At 44.6% G+C, this 22424-nt stretch overlaps 1 protein-coding gene across 1 annotated transcript in view; it reads right to left on the bottom strand.

The window, feature by feature from the left end:
* Positions 1-22424, bottom strand: part of LOC311431815 (neural-cadherin-like) — a 39926-nt gene that overhangs the window by 6177 nt on the left and 11325 nt on the right. The window contains exons 10-28 of the mRNA XM_084509707.1: positions 21355-21525; positions 18558-18730; positions 18265-18432; positions 17338-17587; positions 15096-15223; positions 13946-14132; positions 13647-13790; positions 12640-12923; positions 10448-12065; positions 8724-8817; positions 7742-7926; positions 6905-7137; positions 5690-5967; positions 4466-4680; positions 4014-4145; positions 3059-3182; positions 2764-2887; positions 2501-2681; positions 42-208 (exon numbers count right to left, since the gene is read on the bottom strand). Of these exons, the coding sequence (XP_084365833.1) occupies positions 42-208; positions 2501-2681; positions 2764-2887; positions 3059-3182; positions 4014-4145; positions 4466-4680; positions 5690-5967; positions 6905-7137; positions 7742-7926; positions 8724-8817; positions 10448-12065; positions 12640-12923; positions 13647-13790; positions 13946-14132; positions 15096-15223; positions 17338-17587; positions 18265-18432; positions 18558-18730; positions 21355-21525 (4856 nt within the window). The remainder of the gene's footprint in view (positions 1-41; positions 209-2500; positions 2682-2763; positions 2888-3058; positions 3183-4013; positions 4146-4465; positions 4681-5689; positions 5968-6904; positions 7138-7741; positions 7927-8723; positions 8818-10447; positions 12066-12639; positions 12924-13646; positions 13791-13945; positions 14133-15095; positions 15224-17337; positions 17588-18264; positions 18433-18557; positions 18731-21354; positions 21526-22424) is intronic.

The following is a 22424-nucleotide window of genomic DNA, read 5'->3' as shown; positions in this document are numbered from 1 at the left end:
AATGAAGAGGACTGGAGCAGAAGAGCTTTGGGGGCACCCACCTCCAGCCGCATGTACCCGCTCCCATCTGCAGAGGCCAAGCTGAGCAGGGTGCTGCGGGAGATGCGGGTGCGCACCATCAGCCGCACCCGAGTGCTGCGAGCGCTGCGAGTGCTCCTCGGCTCGTAGTGGATCCAGCTGTCCCTTCCAAAAGCCCACTCTGGAAGAACTAAGCACAACGCACACACAAAAACAAGGAGGAAATCTCAGAACGAGCTGCTCTTCCCATCATCCCGGGGAATCCACTTGAGAGTCTTCCAGCAGAGACTTTGATGAATTTGCTTCCATTTTTGTGGAAATCAGTTACCACTAAACCCAGAGGCTGGTGCTTTTATGCAGCAGGTTCCCACTTCAGTCTCATTACCTGACAGCAGTCCTAGATCTCCTCGTTCTGGACACAGCCTAGTTGAAAAAAATAAATTTCTTCCACACAAGTAAAGATGTAATCCAAGTTTATGGCTATACAAGAAGAATGCTGAGTCACCAACATCTAAGCTGAGGTCAGAACCACTTAAATAAAAATCCAAAAAGTGCCAAAAAATGGGTGGTGGGGCACTTAGTCTGGTTCCCAGGACATGAAACATCATACGATAGAGACTTAACTTCTGCATTCTCTTTCTCTCTCACTGTTTCTCCTATCTCTTTTCCTCCCTAAAGTTATTTTTCTTTTCTCTTTTAATTTATTGCTTCGTATCACTCTTCCTACCCCACTGTTCTCTTTTGCTCAGTATCTCTGCAGCAGCAGGCTCAAGCTGATGAGCAGGGATGGATTTTCTCGGGACACTACAGTGATTCCTGACCCTCGCTGTCTGCTCCTTGCTGTGAGTGCGGCTCTGCCATTTGTAAAGCATCAGCTCAATGCCAGCATCTGCAGCCCAAAATATTAGAAGGAACCGGAACCAATCGGAGTTTTCCTAATACAGCAGGATGTGACTTGTGGATTTTAAGTAATTAGTTTCTGAGAATTTGGTTTCTCACACAGTGGTGTGGGGTAGGAATCAATACAGTTGTCCCAAAGAAGCAGCTGGGCTTATGAAGCAGCATCCCAAGATAATGCAAACCAGAATAAGACTTAAATATAGGCAGATGTTTAAAAACCAGCATCATCTGTCTGCAGAACATTAATACAAATAACCGAGCTATATTGACCGCTTACGTGGTCATTATAAACACTTGAAACAATGAAGGCTCCAGGCCTAGAATGTGCCAGTCATGATGCCAATCCTCACCGCAGCAGACAAGCTTCCACTGGGTAATTTAATGTCACCTTTTAAGTCTTGTGTGGGAGACGGAGAAAGAAAGAAAGGGGCTGGCTGCTTGCAGGGTGTTATTGTTCTGTATGCAAGATGGAAAAGTAAGAGCACGAAGCTGAAAGGATATGTGCAATACACCACAAATTGTGTCTATTAATCACAACGCATTGATGCAATGCTACCTAACACGTGCTCCTTTCCAACTGATGGCTGCTGCTCATCCTCTCCTGTAGCTCACTCAAATTAAGGGGTTGAGGGAGCAAATTCTCCTCTCATGCTACGCAAAGCCCCGGGTGCTATGGGGCACTGGTCCTGATAGTTTGTTACAACCAACCCCATCATTCCTACCTAGAGGGATCAAGCAGACTCAGGGCAGGTAAAGTCCCAGTAAACACCTGTAACTCCTGTCTGCTTTCTGCTTCTGAGCAAAGGCTGCTGAAGGTATGTGCAGGCCAGAGCCAACCTCAAGCATGTGTGCCCTGCACATGGCTGCGGGCAACTAGGAGCACTTCACACATTAAAGGACTTATTTCTTAGATTTTTGAATTGTGCTAAAACTTAGTAATTTCTTACAATGCCTCTGAGGTTTTCATTACAGCTCCTTGTATGCTTTTGTTCTCTGATGCACATTTCATGCTGATTTTGCACAGGATACCACATTTGCTGGAGCTGGCCTCGTGTTATGTCCCCACATGAACCCACCGCTGTGGTCTAAGGGCATTGCACAACCTTCAATTCATTCCAGTGGCAGAGGGAAATGTAATTATCCCCCTTTTATGGATGGAAAATTGGACCTGAGGACTTGAGGGTTGTGTCCCCAGGTTTTACAGATAGAACATATCAAGCTGGCACCTAAACACTCTTAAGACCACTGCAAGCTGACGAACAGCACCGTGTTCATTAAACTATTATTTTTGATCAGTATGGTCAGAGGAAGAATGCCCAATGCAAAATGTTTCATCTTTCTCCACTGAGAAATAAGGTGTTGTGATGAAAAAGGCAAACCAACCCATCTAACCACTTGCCACAGGTCTCATCAAGACCCCCATCTGTGACATTACCTGTATTCAACACACGTTAGGATATTTACATTGCTGCAGATCTAAATCACTCCAAGAAGGCAGCTCAAAGTGGTGGCAAACAGAGCTGCGTGTTTGATGCTGATCCCACAGACCCTTGCATGAATTTCTCCCTAGAACTTGCAGTACCTTTGTCACAGGCTGGTCCAGCGTATCCTGGGGAGCAGTCACAGCGGAAGAAGTCCCAGCCACCAACACACTTGCCGTGGACACCACAGGAGGCCACCCCAGCGCTCTGACACATTTCATCCGTAAGGACGCACCCGGGAGCGCTGTTCAAGGACTCTGCAGGGTGCTCTAAATCATACACCTAGGCAAGGACAAAGGGAAGCATCACACCAGGTGTCCACAGCTGACACTGGTGGATCCCAGGTCGGTTTTAGCAGCCCTACCTTACTGTCAACAACGACGTTGCGAATGCAGCCAACAAACCCTTTGAAGCGCTTTTGTGAGGTGTGGTAAGGCGAAGTCTTCTTAACGCCCCCCAGCTGCAGGGGCTGATGGCCACTGAAGAGCCTGCCCATGTTGAGGGGAAGACAAAGAAAGAAAGAATTAGTGGAAAGAATTACTACAGTTTGGCTGAATTTTCTTTTCCTTCTCCCTCATACTTTTCCTTAGATCTTTTGAGCTATTATGTTTCCAGTTTGCTTGTTGTTTGTTTGTTTTGCTTGTCTGTTTGTTTTTTACCTCCAAGTTTCCACAGTCTCTTCAGAGGCTTCACAGGCAGACAGATCCACTGGGGACATCTTCTTACCAACACTGTTGCTATCTCTAACTGAGCTGTTCACGCAGTGGTCAAGAACCAGCTTCACTTTCTGGAGAAAGGTATTATTTAAAACAATTGCATCTGGAGACACACGTACATTTTAACTACACATTTTCTTTCACTTAGCAGAAGGGGGATGTTAACTAGTGGTTACATTGTAGGAAACTTTATTAAAATACTAAAACAGTTCTATACACTAATCTGGAGAGTTGGCATATAACTAAGGAGCTGTACAAACGAAAAGTCTGATTCTACCATGACCGGGCAAAGTCTCTGACAGGGCAGAGAGAAGGAAGGATTTTCTTGGAGTTTGCTGCCAAATCAGAACCCAAAGAGACAAGCTAGCAGAGCAGATATCTGCCAGGTCCCCTGTTCCAGATCCTGACATACTCACTGCTTTCTATTATGGAGGAGATAAAGGGGTAACCAAGCAGATGGCTTCACCAGTGTTACATCAGCAAGAAGTTCCCCTTACACAAAAGCATTTCTGTCTTCTTTGTGAGTCACCTGGTGGTGAAATTTCACTCCAAGAAATTAAGGATATTTCACTTCATCAGCCCAGGGTGCATCTCATCCCCTGGATTATCATAAATCCAAGTAATAGATCATTAACAGATCATTAGTAATAATAACTAATAGATGATAGATCATTAAACAAAAAACAGCAGGGTCCATGTCAAAGCTGGGTCGGACTTCTAAGGCCTTGTTCTGATTGACTGCCTCAAGACTAAGGGGATATCTGAGCCGACAAACTTCAGTCCCTGCCCTTGCAGTGATGGGATGATTGTTGAAAGAGCTCTACAGACACAAAAAGGGGTTCTGAAGGGGTTCTAGATACAGGAATCAGTGCTTTGCCAGGATTGCCCATATTTACACTTGCCTTTCCATCATTTATAATTTTTATGCTGTGCCAGCGGCGATCTGCGACATTCACTTTTGGGGACAGCTGCAGGAAAAGCTCGCCGGAGCCATGGCTCACAGTCAGCACCGGGACACCACCAGAGAGCTCTGCAGAGAAAAGACAGTTACAGGATAAGCACCCACCACGTTCCTGTATGCAACCGGCTGTGTCACCCTCACATTTTAGTCTGAGGAGCTCTTTAGCCAGTGGAGGGAACTCAGTTTTAAAACATTCAGCTTCTAACACGGTGACAGGACACACACTGGGCATGGTGGCAAATTGGCCTGCATTCTCCTTATTCACCAAAACTAACTTTCTGAACCTTTTTATTTTTTAAATTAAAAAAAAAAAAGCCACCAATACTTTTAACTACAAGTAATTCACATTCACGCAACCACACAGAACAAGTACCCATGAAGTCACTTACCCAGTGCCATGAAATCTTTCAGCTCTCCAGGCCGCCCCCATGCTACTGGTCCCTGGTACAACAGAAGGCCATCGGGGACCTCAGTGATAAACTCCAAGGAGGTGCGGCTCTCAAAGCAAGGCTTGAGAGGAGGGAACCAGGCGTAACCGTGGCCTCTGAAGCTGTGCTTTGTCTGCTGGCAGTCTGGCCCGTGGAAATTAGGAGAGCATTTGCATCTATTAAAAAGAAAAAATTAAGAAAAAAAATATCCGCCATGTGAGCAGAACTGGCTAAGGGCTTATCCCACAGCAGGACCCTCCACTCTGATCACAGGAGCCTCTGATGCCTTGGCCATGGTGAGAGTTAAATAAGCACTAGCAAAACTTCCATTATAAAACGTCCTCCGTTCACTTGTTTGTACAGACACAACTTATCTTTAGATCTAAATCATCTAAGGTGAGATTAATTGCCTAATATTAAGCAAGATAATTCTATGAGTAAACGAAGGAGCCTTCCTAAAAAAGACCCCTCACAAAACCACTGAAAATGGAGCAGAAGTAGTAAAGGAGCCTCAGAACTGAGTAGATAACACGTGGCAGAGTGCTACCAAGGATAACAGTGTTTCTGGGCAGCAAAATTTCTCTACCTGATTACACCTGAGCAGCACTGTCAGGCTCAGGTCTTAACTACGACCAGGGCTTCTAGAGAAGAGAAGAGCTCCTCAGAAAAGGCTGGTTAGTTGTTTCAGCCTTCCTATGCTGGGATGACCATTTTTAAACAAACATGCTTAAGGTTTCCCTTCTGGAAGGGTACTAGGCTCATTCTGAGCTAGCACAGTCCCACTGTTTTTTTCATCTTCATGCTATTTTCTCTATGAGACGTAATTTTTGAAGAAAAAAATCAAGGCAAGGAACATTTGGAAGATGTTATTAAGTGACGTTATGTGACATGATTAAAATGTTTAATAACATTGAGGTAGGCTGCACGAAACAAAAGACATTTTGCAGGGTGACCTTAAAGGAACCATGACTGCCTGAAAAATCCCTAAGGTTTCCCTGGAGGCTATGACAAACCAAAGCACCTACCTGAAAATAAGAGGTTTATTTGCAGGACCTGTGTGAAGTCCAACAATCAGATCTGTCACAGCGAGAAGCCATGCAATGACACCTCCCCAAGCCTCCTGTCCTCCTCCCCACACACTGAGCAGAAGCACTCTGCCTGCACCCCGGGCAAAGCCCCACCAACCTGTAGCCCAAATCAGTATCCACACACGTGCCACCATTGAGGCAAGGGTTCGTCTGGTACGAGGAGCAGGAGAGATGGGGACTCTCCCGAGCCGCACAGCCACACAGGGCACTGCTCAGGACTGTCACAGACACCAGCGAAACACTTCCAGCTGTGGTGATCGTTGGCACATGACTCTGCTCATGCCTGCTGCTGCATCCGCTGCTGTGAGTGCAGTTTGCAGTCACACATTCATCAATGCCAATCTGGGTGATATTTATAGCCAAGATGTTTTCCAGCTGTGGAGAACAATTAGTTGCATTCATCTGACTTTTCCACAAAGGGGGAAGCTCACAGATGACAGACGTGAAAAGCCCAAGTCTTATTTATTCTCAAAACTGGTTGCTGTGCCATTTCCTTCCAACATCTACCTCACTCTGTCCAGTCAAAGGCAGTTCAGCCTGGTAGCTGTTAAGGCAAAAGCCTTGTTATATAAAGTCATTTACAGTGTGAGTGAGCATTTAGAAGACAAAAATATTGTCATATTCATCATAAGTAGAGTGGATAAGTTTTATTCACTCATAGTTCTGATGGATTATTTACATAGAATCTGAGTTGTACTTTTAATTTGGATTTATGCCTTAATATTGAGAAGGGTGAACTGGCCTTGGCAATGAAGAAACACCTTTTCTGGCAACAGTGAGTTATTACTGCAGCACTGATTATAAACATAGCTACTTTATTAGATTTTAAATGCACATTTCCAACCTGTTTCTCCACTGGGTAATAGTTATTTTACTGCTATGCCCTCTTAACCCAGGAAACTGGAAGTGTTGAGTGAACACAGGTTTCTGAGCTTCAGCTACAGAACATTTCTGTGTAGGAGAATATAAACTGAAATATTAAGACCGCATGTACAAAGGTAATTTACACACTCTTTATACAGGATTTTACACTCTCTTCCATAGGAAAAACATGTTTACATTCCTAAAAGTTTGCTCATGGTGTTTGGGTGACTCAATGTGTATTTATAGGCTGGCTTCTAAAGCATTCATATTTGAAACTTTAAATATAAATGTTAAAGGACTATTTGACATTAGTGATTAAAATTATCCATTTTTCTCACACATTATTCCCTCAGTCATTCTAAATATGCACATTCACTAGGCAGTGGATGTTATCTGAGTAGACACAACGGGAAGATGCTGTGGTTTCATATGTAGCACACATACTTACCCATGCTCTGGAGGCTGCTACATTGCCATTAAGTTTTTCTGCTTTATAATAGGGTGGACCATAAACTGCAAACCAAACATCAACGCCTCGGGTTTGACTTGGGCTATTTAACACACTGAAAATGTGAACATTTTCAAGTGGGGCAGACATGATTTCTGAAAGCAGCTTCTTCATCTGGTTGTATTTACTCTCTTTTTCAGGGGATTGGGATATGAACTCCTCTGGGGTGATATCTGTAAACAGAATTTAAAAACCTGACAAACACTTATCTTGCAACTGTTGTAGCAATAAAAGAGGGACAGAACAAATATTAAGGCTGCAGAAAATGCACTCAACTGCAAATTTATGAGTGTTTTCATTTTTAGGTTCTGAAATTTTCCGTGCTGGCTTCTGCTTAGGATTTGTGTAATGAGGCTTTTTAATTCTCATTCATTTCTATTTTTTTTTTTCATTCTTTTAAATCAGAAACATGGTCAAGATTTTATTTTTTCACAATGACTGAAACAAGCTGGCGAATTTCAGGGAGCCAGTTGTTCAAATGAGGATTTTTTTCTGAAACATAAATTGCTGTTTTGTTGAAAAGTCGATGTAGAAATCTTGTACCTTTTCTCCTGCATCAGACAAGCATTTCTTGCTGACTTTTCTCCAGAGATATTCCTTACATGCAGTAAGGACATGTCAGAGAACCATGCAAATGAAGATGTATTTTCAAACCTTTATCTATCAAGCCATTAGCTCCTAAGTTTAAGGGCATTAGAGTTCTAAATAACACAGTAGTAACATTGAAGAGGTAGATTTCAGTATTACAATTCTTACATACTTCATCACCTTCCTTACCTTTTATTTGTACAGAACCAGCATTACGGAGGGCATCGTCTCTGATCTCCTTCACCGTAACCTTTACGGTTGAGACAACGTCTGGCCAGACTCCATCAATGACTCTAACTCTTAGGTTGTATGTTCCTGGTGGGGTTCCTTCCTTAATAGTCAGCAAACCTGAGTTATCATTAAGGATAAAGTACCTGTAATAAGAGTTAAGCCAAGGAACAAGCTATGAGAAGTTAAAGAGCTGAGAAGTAATTACTATCACTGATAGTTCCTCTGATCCACTTCGTTTTGGGAAAGCTACCAAAGACAGCAGATGTGGTCCCTCATGCAGGGACAGTGCAGAACAGAACATTTTTACATTGCCTGTTGGCTCCTAATGACCTCCACCAGTATATTGAGAAAGTTTCTTCCTGCTTCTATGCCATAAAAACCATGTAGGGAGACTCAGGCTACTACAGGCAGAACTTTGGAAACTGTGTGAACTCCTAGTTCAGATATAGTCATCGAGAGTGACTCACAGCAGGCACAACACACATCTCAACAGCACGTGGACATCTCGGCCCTGCTCATAATCCAGACACTGTGGTGGGAACACGTCCAACACACATAACGTTTAAGAACAATGGTGACACTGAAATACCAAATTCCAGGAGCTTGGAGGAAAGAGGATGGAAGTCAGTGGGTATTTTTTCTGTAGTGGGTCATTGATATTTTTTATGGATATGACTATAAATGGGGAATTGTGAATGGTGTCCTAGTGGATAGGGCACTCCATCAGGCAATGGGAAATGGATCAGTTTGGCATTTGGCATTACTTACTGTCATTTCACACTCAGAAAGGTTTTTGGAGAGCTACACACAAGCATCTAACCAAGAACGTGCTTTTGCACACTTGTTTTCAAAGAGAGACAGTTTAAATACATTCTGTGTTTCAGCATCCAGGCAAGTTTTCCATACATTTCACCCAACTTCCATTTTGCTCTCTAAATACCTTGATGTTTTTCCTTCAAATTGGTAGATTTTGCGATCCCAGTCATCGTTATCAGGGGCACGGACTTGTCCCAGGATGGTCATGGGTAGGATACCTAAAACAACACAGCATGTAAGTGGCATAGTCAGAACGATACCATTACACAAACAGGTCAGCCACTCCAGTTTTCCTGGTTTGCCTTAGACCTAAAACCTCTACAGAAATAGTTGTGATGATTCTTTCCAGAAGATGGGCACCAGTTTGTAAACACCACGTGCTGTCCTCTGTGGGTAATAAGGGGTGTTTGTTTGCTGTATGGCTGCATAGATTAAACTCAAGCAGAGGCTGCACGGAAAAGCAGTCAGGAAGGAAAAAGCTGGCCACCTCTGAAGAAAGATAAAAGAGAGATTCAGGAACAATGCCACAATAATCCCTCCCATTATTTTAGCTGCCATGCCCAAGCAGCTTACAGAGTGGTTTAGACAGGGGTTGGGGTTTGGCAGAACAACCAAAATATTGACTGGATGACAAAGAGCAAAAAACAATAGCAATTTGGAGGAAATTACAGCAAGATAGGATGTCCAAAACACAGTAACCAGGCTTATTTGGAGTAGGTGGTGAGACTTTGGGGTGAGAGGGAAAGCTGCATATATTCTGCTGGTTTTAACTCCTCTAAGAAAAACTCACAGATACATGTTGGTGTTTGTTTGTTTTTAACCAAAAGCTATTTCTGAAGGAAAGATCCACAGGTATCTCAATTCATATATCTACTGAGTAAAGAATCAAGGATACACAAGGAGCAAAAGCTGTGGGATTTCACCTTGTGAACGGAAACAGCAGAAACCCTGACATCTGAGGGCTGCATGCAACAAGGAGAGAAAACTGTACATGTCCTGCAGCTGGGACAACATTTGATACTTTGCTGTATGCAGAATGCCCTGGTGTTTGACTCCTATATAATATGAATGCAACACACAACACACTGCTAGCCTTCTGATTCTGTTACCTTAAAAACACTTGCTATTCCCTCCCAGAAATTAGCAGAACAGGTGACTTTAACCTTTAAAAAAGCAACTAAAAGAGAATTCAGACTTAACAAAAAGATCTGGTACTTCAGCTAGAAGCAGAAATTCTCAGTATTTGCAAGAGTTTCCTCAGCAAAAAGCAGCAAGGTCTGAACTTGAGAGTGAGCACAAAACAGACAGAACATTTTGATACAAATAGATATAATAACAGATATAAATAGATAAATAATAATAGATACAAATAACAGCGTTTGTCAGCTGAAGGCTGATAGGAACGTCTCAGGCAATTTACACGAGTTCAAGTTAAGAGTATTCATTGATATCTAACTGACTGTTCAGTTCAGTCTGTGCAGGGAACAAGGTTCTCTGAGTAATTCAGATTCAGCCCAGCAACATTCTGAGTTCTGTTCTTTTCTTTTCCCCTGGAATGTTAACTTTGCTGGAAAACTGCATCTGAAAACAAGGGATCATTACTCAAATGTGACAGAGGTCAGCCAGCTAACCTCCTAATTCAAGGCTGGCTCAGCTTCTCCCACAAACCAAGTGGCCTGGAGTCCCTTCCCTTGCACACCTACTGTTCTTCGCGTGGGCTTGAGCAAACTTCAGTAGCTCTTCTACTAAGATCTTATGTGGAAGAGGCCAGAGTCCTCTTGTGGACCTCACAGCTGCTCCTTTGGCCTCGCTGTTACACCTGGAAGCAAGCACCAGAGAGCGCCTTACCATCGTAGCTGTAGATGAGGCACTCCATGTAACCAGCTGAATGCGGGTGGTCGTTCTGGTCGCCGATATTCACAGTTAAGGTGTTGGTGGAGCTCATGGGTGGCACCCCGCTGTCTGTGATCAGGACGGGCAGGTAGAAGACCTTGTGCACTTCCCTGTCGAAGGTACGCAGCGCAGTGAGCTGGGCACTTCCATTATGGAAATCCTGTAAGTGGAAGTTACCTGGACCGTCAGAACTGCTGAGTAACTGGAAGGAGAAGGGCGCTCCGTTAGCAGCAGTGTCTCGGTCCTTAGCATACAGCAAAGCAGATGTCTCGTTCATTTGGACTACCTGAGGAGCAGCTGTGTTTTCCCACACCACGGGGTTATAATGAGCCTCAAACTTCGGCCCGTTGTCATTTACGTCCTGCAGAGTCACTACAACTGTGGCACTGCCTGCCAGAGGGGGCTGCCCCATATCTGTGGCGATAACGGTGAGCTGGTACCGTGTCACTGCCTCATAATCCAGCAGTCCTGCAACGACCACCCAGCCATCACTAGCCACAGAGAACTGGCCACCAGGGTCGGACTTGTTCAGCAGGTGGAAAGAAAACCTTCCGTTCAGGCCAGAATCCAAATCAACAGCAGAAACCTGAACAACTTTGGTGCCTACAGGCACGTCTTCCCCCAGAGCAGCCACGTCATAGAATTGGGGGTAGAAGACCGGGGCATGGTCGTTGGCATCCTCCACGTAGATCACGCAGTGAGCGATGCTGAAGAAATCCACGTCCTCTGCTTTCAGAGTCAAATTGAACACCCTCTCGTGAGGCTTCTCGAAGTCGATCTGCTTTCGCAGCCGGATGAACCCGCAGTTGTTGATTTTGTCTGTCTCCACGGAGAACTTGCGGTCGGTGTCGCCATCGAGGATGCTGAACGTCACCATGGCGTTTTCCCCCTCATCCCTGTCCGTAGCAGACACCACTGCAACCTCGGTGTTAATGCTCGCATTCTCGGAGATGAATGCCGTGTAGATTCTTTGCAGGAAGACCGGAGCGTGGTCATTCACATCGGTCACCAAAATTGTGGCAGTGCCTGTCCCAGTCAGCCCCCCTCCATCCTTGGCCTCCACCACCAGTAAGTACCTGTCCTCCTTCTCCCGGTCCAGGGAGCCAAGCACGGTGTAGATGGTGCCGCTAGCGGAGTTAATTGAGAACAAGTTGAGGTTAATTTCATTTTGGATGTTCTGAACAATTCTGTAGGTTAGCACAGCGTTCGTGCCAGCTTTTGGGTCATCAAAGTCCACCGCGGTCATCTCCGTAACAGCCGTGTCTGCCGGGGAATCCTCAGGGACGTGACCCACGAAACAACCAGCCGAGACACAGAGGAAAAGGGGCGCGTTGTCGTTCACGTCCCTCACGTCTATGATAACATCTGCGAAGCCAGTCAGCCCCTCTCCGCTCTCATCTGTTGCGAGAACGAGGAAGCGCCACGTTGATCGCTTCTCGCGGTCTAACCTCCTGTTTGTGCTGATCTCGCCCGTGTTCTCGTTGATGCTGAATTCGCTCCCGGCCCCCTGTCCGTGCAGGGAATAGCTGATGGCATTTTGATCAGCCGCTTGGTCGGGGTCTGTTGCAGAAACCTAGAAGAAACCACAGCAGGGAAGTGTTTATGCAACGGAAACCAGGAAAACGCCATTCTTTTATTGATGTCGGTTGGTATTGTGCAGGCTACAAAAATAGCATGAAATTTAACAACAAACATCTCTTGGTTTCAGTCACAGTTTCAGGTCAAGCACTCTTTTAATAAACATCAATGCACAGCCTAGAGAAACAAAAAGATCGTGTTTAGACAGGCTAATGTATTCTTCTTCCCGTTATATTCTGGGAAGAGGAAATAACTCCAGAAAGAAGCAAGTGGGAATAATAATAATAATAGCTCTGCTGAGCACATGTGTCTCATGAAACTCTTCAGAGCTGTAATACAAAGACGAAGAAGGACTTTCTCTCAGAGCGAGAAGAAGAATGAAACTTTTCTCTACAGAAAGTTACTAGCTAACTCCTAATACCGGGGCTTACCTGTTCTGATGATACTGTCTCCTTAGATTTGTGTGCATGGCTGGGAATGAGCCATTTTGTGTGTGTGAATGGCTCAATCCTGGGGAAAAAATTAAAAAAAAAATCAGGTTTTGCTCTGCTGCATGAAAAGCATTTTACCTTTAGAACAAATGCAGGCAGATCTGTGAGTTCCTCCAGGACACTGCCATAATACTCATTCTGAGTGAAGACTGGCGCTTCGTCGTTCTTATTCACAACATTGATGATGATAAGAGTGTGGTTTTCCCACTTCCCATCAGATGCTACAAGCTGGAGCTCGTAACGCTGTTCTTGTTCATAATCCAGAGGCTGAACAATGATGACAGTTCCAGCCTCGGGTTCCACATCAAAAACTCCTTCTGTGTTTCCTGACGTGATCTGGTACCTGAGTTTGGCATTTGCACCTACAAGAGAAAGCAAATGACCACAGCCTGCACACTCCCTGAATGCTCAATTCACTTCTACATGGTGGACATGTATCCAAGAGCAACCTTATTTACCAAGAACCAGGCTGTTACAACGTGTGTAGGAGATAAAATGTAGACACAGATGCAAACAGAACGAGCCATATATGTAATCTGATGGGTGTGTTTATGGTAGATTGGGCACAGGGTCTGCATTTTTATCCACAAATATAATTTGTGGTCACAGACAAGTTCCTGTTTATTGGTAATGAGGGAATCATGTGCCTCTAATTTATGTATTGTGCATTCACTTGCCAACAATAAAAAAGTAACACACTATTAAAATATTAAAAGCTATTTTTGCTTTGCGTTTCCTAAACCTCCTTCCTCAAATGCCAACATTCCTTAACTTTTAAAAATTTTTTTACCACTGGATGGTGCTAAAATATAACAGGATTGCTCTGCTCTAAGACAGAATCCATCTGAGAAGAACGTTCTGCCTGTACAATAGTAGTAGTTTGCTGCAAAATGTTTAGGAATAAAAAAGAAAACCATTTGGTGCTTCAGGTTTACTTCTCTATTCACTTCTACAAATGCCTGAAGTGCTCAGTTGTCGCCTGAACGCAGAAATTCGTTTGCCCAGGAGGGAATTAACCCTAGGTACAACACACAGGGATGCTAAGAGGACTTACAGAGAAAGACACGGAGGGCAGGTCAGCTCACCTTCATCTTGATCATTTGCTGTCGCCGTCACAACAGGACTTCCAACGTCCCTGTCCTCATCTATGCTGATCTCATACACCGACTGAGGAAATGCCGGGGCGTTGTCATTCACATCACTGACAAAAATCCTTACGTAGGCTGTGTCTAAGGAGATACAAGATGAACATGTAGACTAAAAATGGCAGGGGTGGAACACCTGATCGTATCCCAGACAGCTGACACATCCCCAAATCTAGAAAAGTTAAGGAATCCAGTCTCTGATATCTTTTACCCAATATATAATTTGTTACTAGTTTTACCTGTATTGGGCTGCCCATGGACACCAGGCCTAGCAGATTCTGAAGAGTCCTGAGACTGAACTTCTATCAAGTAGGAGGCTTTTTTCTCTCTGTCAAAAGATGCATGTGTGGAAATAATTCCTGTCTTGCGCTCAATGGTGAAGAACCTGTAGTCCTCACTAGCATCTTTCAATATAAAGTAGCGAACCTAAAAGGTAAATAGTTAAAGGAGGTTGTGTTTTCCTCTTTCATTTGTATGGCCGAGTGCTGCAACCTCTCCCTTCCCCAGCAGCCTCCTGGGCCTCTCCACAAGGTGGCAACACTTAGGAAGGACGTTTGGACAGAATTTTTGAAGTTGTTTGCCTATTTCAAAATAAAAACAAACAAACAGAATTCTCTAACAAAAGAACAGCCGTAGCAGTCATAGCAAAGCCCATCAAACCAGTATCTCATCTCCAACTGTGGTCAGTAGGAGACAGCTCAAAAATAGCAGAAATACAGAGAAAGTGAGGAATGACACCTTTCCTGGTGCCTCCCCAGCTTCTAGCAACCCACAGATTCTGATACCAAAGAAGCAGGGCTAATAGATAGAACAGTTTGGGTCCTGTTCAACAGGTTGTCCTGCCTCATCACCCCACCACCACAAAAAAAACCCTCAAATATGAACAAATCAAAATCTTCACTGATGAAAGCTGTCCATTTTTTTCCCCTTTAGCAAAGGTTTGGCTTTTTTCGTTTCTTCTGAAGAAAAAACGAAACATTTCCACCCAGGCATGGTTCCACCACATAGGTTACTCCACAGGAGCTGCAAAATGAGTTACAAACCAGCAGATCTCTACGAGCCAGAATTCTCTCCCAGGAGACTTTACAGGATTTTTGGAAAAGGCTCAGGAAAATGCACTGAAAATGCATGTTTCCTTCAACCCTGAGAATCACACAGCAGTGCTTTGCCACAGTTGCTGGATCAGGACGTCTTGCTATGACACTGGATCCCAAAGTCCTGAAGAAGCGTCTTCTCCACCTGCACCCCTTCTTATGCTAGACAAATGCTTGACAGTTGTTGCAAGCGTTTGTGGCTCATTTCCCTGTCACCTGCTGACTGTGCACTCTCACTGATTGCTATACTAAAACTTGCCTACTGGGAGGAAAAGAATTGGATGTGAGGTCAAACCTCTCCGTGTAGACCAGAATCCAAGTCTGTAGCTAAAACCTGAAGCACAGATGTGCCAACATCGGCTCCTTCTGGCACGGACACCTCATAGCTGGAGGACATGAAGAATGGCACGTTATCATTGACATCTGCAAAAGAAGATGATTGGAACCACGGTGAGAAAATGTTTGAAGACTTTTAGAACAACATCTTTATTTATTCTATATTTTTTTTTTACCAGAGCCATAATTTTGCTTAGAGAAAGAACTCACATTGTTCATAGTAAGAAGCAACCCTACTTTTGTTCTTCCCATTTTCACGGGAGCTGTTAGAAGGCATTTTGTAGACATTGAGTGATTTCTGAGAGACAGTGGCCTAATCTCAGATAAGATACTAGCTAACAATTTGACCAGCAGTATTACTATAATAAATCCATGAATGCCAGGACCAGGAGGCCTTTTGTTCCCAGTCTGTAAAGAGCTGGTTATCTACTGAAACCTGCAGCAGAACCGCTCAGAGTAGTTAATTTCAGCATTTTATTACGTGTTGATTGACATACAAAGAAAATTCAAATTGCAGAGTCTGGTGTTGACAAAGAATGTGTGTCAGACAGTCGTTCTTGGTCTTTGCAGGGCAGGACAGCCAGAGCTGTGTTAGGCTGTAGGATCTAACGTTTATTTAGGAGGCAGCTGCGCATTAGCCTCCCCTCACCTAAGCACTGGGCACTCACAGGAGCAATGCTGACCTTCTCACTCTTGTCATCCTGCTCTAAGCAGTGGGATGCTCCCTCCCACCAGCAGCACCGTGTGCTGACACTGCTTGTTTTGTGGCTCTGACAGAAAACTGACCTTCTGGAGAGAACGGGGCTAGGTGAGCTAACAAACTGTAACAGCACAACCACTGGATTCTGTGAAAGAGTGGCAAGCAGCCTGGAGAAAAAAAAAGGCTGCTCTGAAAGTGGTCATCTGCAGCCAGATCAGATTGGATCACATTGGATTGTGGCAATGCAAAGCCACGTTATGTTTTTTATCAGTGGTTCCCTTGCTTTTCTTCCTTGTCTGACCCCTGGAGAGAGCTAAACTGGGGAATATATGTTCAGCAATTTGATGGGCCAGCTTTTGATGCATTTTCTCCCTACAACTGTTGTGTAGGAAGAGTGAGCACAAGAGATGGGAAGGGTAGCTATGGCTGTGTTGATTTGGTCATCCCCCTGCTCAACCCATGATGAATCCAACTGGTGTTACTCTTTGTAAGAGGATTACACCCAGCAATGTTACATATTCCCCTAAACCTTTTTGCACTTTTCCCTAACAGCCACATTTTAAGAAGCTTTTTGCTTGTGAGTAAAACAAAGTTTCCAATAAATTCTGCTACCAATGACTGCACTGTCTGAAAAATATTCTGGGACAGGCTCCACAATCTACAGCTTGTCTTTAAGCACCCCTGCCTCACAGAAGGGTTTTTGCATTAGTGGACTGTGGAGGACAAGCCAACACTGTGATAAAGTGAAGCAAAAGCATTAGACTCCTATTCAAATTACCACTTAGGTCTTTCATTTCCATGGTGGTGACAGAGACAAATGTTTTTGCTGAAGACTTCATTTATTCTTATTCTAATCCTAAATGACTACAAGTATCAAAGAAATTCCACTAAAGCTTCAAAAGGCAGAGATTAAATTTGGACTTTGTTTTATGTGGTTCTACAGGAGTAGAGCCTCACGAAGAGATTTCACTGTAAGGCGGGTTAGGTCAAATCTTAGAAAATTCTGTTGTAAGAACATTTTCATTTCCATTTCTACAGTTTTTACCTCAATGTTAACTAGAAAATTCTGAATGTAACAAAAACAAAACAAAACAAAACATATCAACCACAAAAACAAGCTCTCTGTACTGTTTCTCCTTTTATAGTGCAGAATATTTCCAGTGATACACATCTCTTTTCTATAGCTTGGGGACATTTATTAGATTTCTCTTATTAAAATGAAATCTTTCTATTTGTGCTTATAAAAGCAGGTACTAGCATTGTGTAAACATTCACACAGCACATTTTTTCACTATCACATTTCCACATTTCCTAGTTATACTTAGAAACTGTCTCAAACAGACTTTTTAATGACCATACAACCTCCTTTTGCAGCATAGAAATGCACAAAGAGTTTAAGGTGTTTTGTAGTTTCATGGACGTTACCTTAATTCATGGTGTTACAGTAAAAACAACAACAGAACTGCTCTGAATGAGCTGTTCTAACAACAGCAGGCCTTACCTGTCACATTAATACAAACAGTGGTGAAGGAAGCAAGAGGCATCATCGCTACGTTTTGTGCCCGGACCCTCAGGGTGAAGAACTTGGTTGTCTCGAAGTCAAGTGGTTCAGCGACCAGAAGAGAAGCAGATCCATCGGCTCTGTTTGGCTTCAGGTAGAAACGAACTGGCATGTTTGCCTCTGGAACCTGACCCTCCTCCAGGTTATACGTAACCCTGGGATCACCAAGAGGGGATGTGGCTTTGATGGTCTGAAGGAGAAAAGAGCCACCACATACAGTGATGAAGCGCAGGGTTGCAAGTGTGCAGTGTTCAGTTTGATGGGGAGAACCGTGCATGCATGGCTACGATAACAGACAAGAGACAGTTTACATCCATTCTGAAGAGCTGAGTTTCCTTGTACAACATTTAGGCTTGCTGCAGGTCTTTAACTGACAGCAAATTTACCTGCCTGTAACACATAGCCTGGAGAAGAGAAGGCCCCAGGCAGACCTTCCAGCGGCCTTCCAGTGCCTAAAGGGGGCTACAGGAAAGCTGGGGAGGGACTCTTTGTCAGGGGGTGTAGGGATAGGACAAGGGGGAATGTCTTTAAACTGAAAGAGGGGAGAGTTAGATTAGATGTTAGGAATAAATTCTTCATTCAGAGGGTGGTGAGGCCCTGGCACAGGCTGCCCAGAGAAGCTGTGGATGCCCCATCCCTGGAGGTGCTCAAGGCCAGGCTGGATGGGGCTTTGGGCAACCTGGGCTGGTGGGAGGTGTCCCTGCCCATGGCAGGGGGCTGGAACTGGGTGGGCTTTAAGGTCCCTTCCAACCCAACCCAAGCCATCCTGTGGGTCTGTGATTCCAATGCAGACACAGAGAGAGCACAACAGAGGAAGAAGATGAAACGAATGTAAGAGGGAGGGAATTAGTCATACTTTTAACGTACCACTACCCTGGTGTCACGGGTGGTGTTTTCAGGGATGATTACCCAGTATCTGCTCCGCTCCCACCGGGGCGGGTGGCTGAGGGCGCTGGTGATGGTTACGGTCAGCTCCACCGTGCTGCTTCTGTTGCCTCCATCTGTTGCTACAACATAGCAACTAATGCGAGTGGCCTACGAAACAAAGCAGATGGAGGATATTTGCAAAGCATTTTGTACAAATCAAGAGACAGCAATGAACCCTCTGTGATGGGTGTGAGGGGTCGGGGCTGCTCGGTTCCAGCAGGCAGTGACATTACCTGGGATATCGGGCGGTTCACATACACCCAGCCCGTGCTGGGGTTGATCTGGAAGTACTCCACTTGACGCTCTAACATTGAATACGTGATGGCCGCGTTCACGCCTTGGTCACTGTCATGAGCTGCAATGCGGAGGAAACTCGTCCCCACGGGAGTGTCTTCGCTGAGGAAATCTTTGAGAAGACAGAGATATTATCAGCAGGACTGGTTGTCATTGACTGAGCTGTGTAACAGGAACACTCCTGCACATAACAATCAGTAAACATGAGAGGGATCTTTACAGGTCAATGCCAAATGTACAGCACAGCACTGCCCTTTAGATAATTCCCATCCCAGGTTTTAGTGGTAATCTGGAAGAGACTGAGGACGTGGGCTTCCCTGGGCCACTTCCTCGATGAAGCTGGTGTTTCAGAGCAGCTCGTTTCGCAGCAAAGCCAGGTTTTATCACTGCTTTCTCAATCAGGGTAGCATGTTAAACCTCATAACCCCCCTCACAGAAGAATTGCTGGCATTTATTTATCTTTTGGTGCAGGCCATCCATGACCACGTCAGCCCCAAGTCCCTGCTAGCCTCTATCAGGACAGAGCTGGGGACTGTCACCCTGACAGCTGCTGGGTGCTGCTGTCCCTCTGCGACCACGTCTGGCATCACGAAGGGTTCTGTATGATCAGGATCAATGCTCAATGTGAGTGACTGCATCCCCACGGGGAGGCAGGAGGTGATCACAGAGCATAACGCCTTGGGTCTTGAGGTCTCGCTCCGTGTTTCCAGCAATCCACCTGCAACAGAGGCTGTGTCTTTGTGCCAGTGGTCCTAGGCAGACCAACCCTTCACTTTTAAAGCCATCATCTAAAAATCTGCCAGCAAAAAGCTGCACAGATGAGGTACCCAGTGCCCAGAGGAGTAATTCATTTTGTCTTCCCGATTCCTAGCAAGGACGCCATCAAAATCATGAGAAATAGTGAGCAGGTCTACTTCAGCATTTTTGAGGTGGGAAAATCAGCATTTCACACTATTTATAAAGTGGTCTGCTCATGTCTTCTGTTTTTTTCTCCCTTAACATCTACAATCTGTGACAACGGGGCAGTAAAACTGCAAACCACCACAACTCCATGAACACAAAGCTGAGCTTTAATTAGCTTCTCTTATTCCCATGACAGTTAATTGGCCTAGGATTCATGTCCCTGGTATGTCAGAACAGCCAAAGCTACTCTCAGAAAAGATTTACTGGCATTAAAATAGATTAATGAAAATGGAATTTATTGCTAAGAAACACTGTAAAATATCCTTTCGTTGTGTTTAAATTTATACTTTTATAGTCAAATCCTGCTAAATCACATCGTGAAAAAAAAACACCACACATTCACAATTACTTGGAAGGGTCATTCTCTTATTTCATGTACTTCTACTTGCTGCTGGCATAGCTAGCAATTACTATGCCACACACTGCACAGAGATAAGCAGTTGTTTAATGCCTGCTTTCTATGCAGATGATAAAATACATGGCTTAAATGCGGGATTTGACCAACATCCTAGTGCACAGGAATCAAGAACCAGCAGTTCCCGAGAAGAACAGGAACCTGTGACTAATGGCGTTTGATCTCGTTAGAGGGGAAGCTATTTTTAATTCTGTGATGTACAAACATTGATTACTTACGTATACATGCTGGCAAAGTGCTACACATTAAAGTGACCTCTGCGTTTTCCCTGTCCCAAAGGGCTGCCTACGCTATAGGACCTTTGCAGGTTTCCTGTTGTGTTGGGTCCACCACACCTGTGCTCATGAAAAAATTCCCCCAAAATCCACCTATTCCTTGGAAATGCCAAAGTCATCATAACTACCAAATGCAACCTTTCAGCTTCACTACTTTTAAAAACAATCATGGGCAGATTCACCTGAAGAACATACTTGAAGGAACAGTAGAAAGGTTCATCTTTGCACAAACATTACTTTTGTCTCAGGGGCTCCTCTGCTGTGTCCTAAAACGCTTTTATGAGCCCTCTTCATTTTAATAAGACATTGGTCACTGCTTTGCCCTATGTGACATTTCCACTGAACGGTCAAAACCTCCAAAATGGACTTGCTGTCACCCACATCATCAGCCATTTTTTGCCATTCTTGGTGAGGCAATTATGCAAGAAAAGCCTGTCACAGTTCATCAGCTAGGAAGCATCCTTGTCATTTGTGGGTGACATAAAAAGTCCTGAAGTGCAGGACTCTACTGGGGAAGCAGCAGCTGAAGGTAAATCATTGAAAAGCACATCGTAGGGGGATGAAAAAGGGAATGGCACCAGGGCAAATGGGAAAAGCTAGCTCAGGAGCACAGGAGGGATCAGGGCTCACAGCCAACTGTAGGCCATAAGCCAAGGATTTCAGGCTGTTTGACAAGAGATAAACACAACTCCAACCTATTTGAAGCGGGGCACTGTATCAAAGAGACACCGATGATGACTGCTCTTCTCACCAGGGTCGTTGACTTCTCAGCTTTTGTCATGTTTCGATTCGGGGAATGCTGAATAAAAATTCAGAGTGCAGAAAAATGGGGCAGGAAAAAGCCACGGAGGAAAGGGATCAGATCTGCCTGGTTCATAGGACTGAAAACTGTCAGTGTTTCAGAGAGTATTGTAATAAATAAAACACTTATGAGATTTATTAATTCTGCATTCTTCCACTGACAATGAGATAAGCAGTAACTGGCTTAGCTGGCAGCAAAGATCGGTCACCTAAAAACTGACTGTCATTGTTAGGAACTACTAAACAGGTTCACGTTGTGGTAGCAGGAAAACCATCACTCACACTGATAGCGACTGTTCTCAAACTTGGGCTCGTTGTCGTTGACATCAGCAATGAAGATGGGGATCTGACAGACGCCGACCAGCGGCTCCTGCGCTCGGTCGGTGGCGGTCACAATCAGCGTGTGCTCGCTCTGCTTCTCGCGGTCAAAGCTCTGCGTGGTGGTGATCACCCCTGGGGACACAGACACCTCGGGACTGAGCCTGCAGAAAGGGACCGGCGCTGCTGCCGCACAGGAGGGAGCTACACCTGCACGCAGCACAACCGTAAAGCTCAATCCTTGTCCAACCCTGCAAGGCAGGGCTCGGACCAGAGCAACTGCAAGTCCTGTCTCTCCTTTCTTCACTTGCCAGACAGCACCAGTGGTCAGCAGCCTTCTCAAGAGATGTCCCTTAGGGCTATTGCACTGGTAGCCCAAGTAACTGAATATTTGGAAGACATTTGAAAGCTCATTAAGCTCATTATTGCTCTGGGGAAGAGTCACACCACAGGAATCTTAAGTGATGTAGTCAAAGCCTTGTTGAACAGACTGAAACAGGGTAGAATCATGTAGCTCAGTTAATAAATTGAACATGTTTCGCCCTGTCTTCAGCTTTTCCTCTCTGATGACCAAGTCTCTCCCTGTCTCAGCTCTTTTCTTCTGGTTGTGAGACTTTAAAGTGGCCTTTTTGGGGCCCCTTCCAGACCTCCACCTGCACTATGCTTGAGACAAGGACTCTGCTTCCCTATTGTTGGCTCCTCCAGTCTATTGGGGGGTCCTGGACACCAACATGCAAGTATCCCACTTGACTGTTTTGACTACAGGAACATCAGCAACTTTTATAGCTCCTTCATCTGAAGTACATCAAGACTGCCACTGTCTCAGAATAGCTTTTTACCTTCACATCGACCAGGGGTTTGTTACCCTACTCAATTTGCCATCTAAGTCACTAACAACTGAATCTATACAGATGGTTACCCACTTACTCTATTTTTTTCCCATTATTTTTTATAAGCTCTTATGGCTAACCTACAGCAGCACTCTCACTAGAATACCACAGCGTTTTCCTTTTACCTCAGTAACCTGGAAGCCA

This window comes from Aythya ferina (genome assembly GCF_964211825.1).
Source record: "Aythya ferina genome assembly, chromosome: 2".
NCBI classification, from domain to species: domain Eukaryota; kingdom Metazoa; phylum Chordata; class Aves; order Anseriformes; family Anatidae; genus Aythya; species Aythya ferina.
The sequence above is the reverse complement of the archived record's forward strand: the minus strand, read 5'-3'. Positions and strand labels throughout refer to the sequence as shown.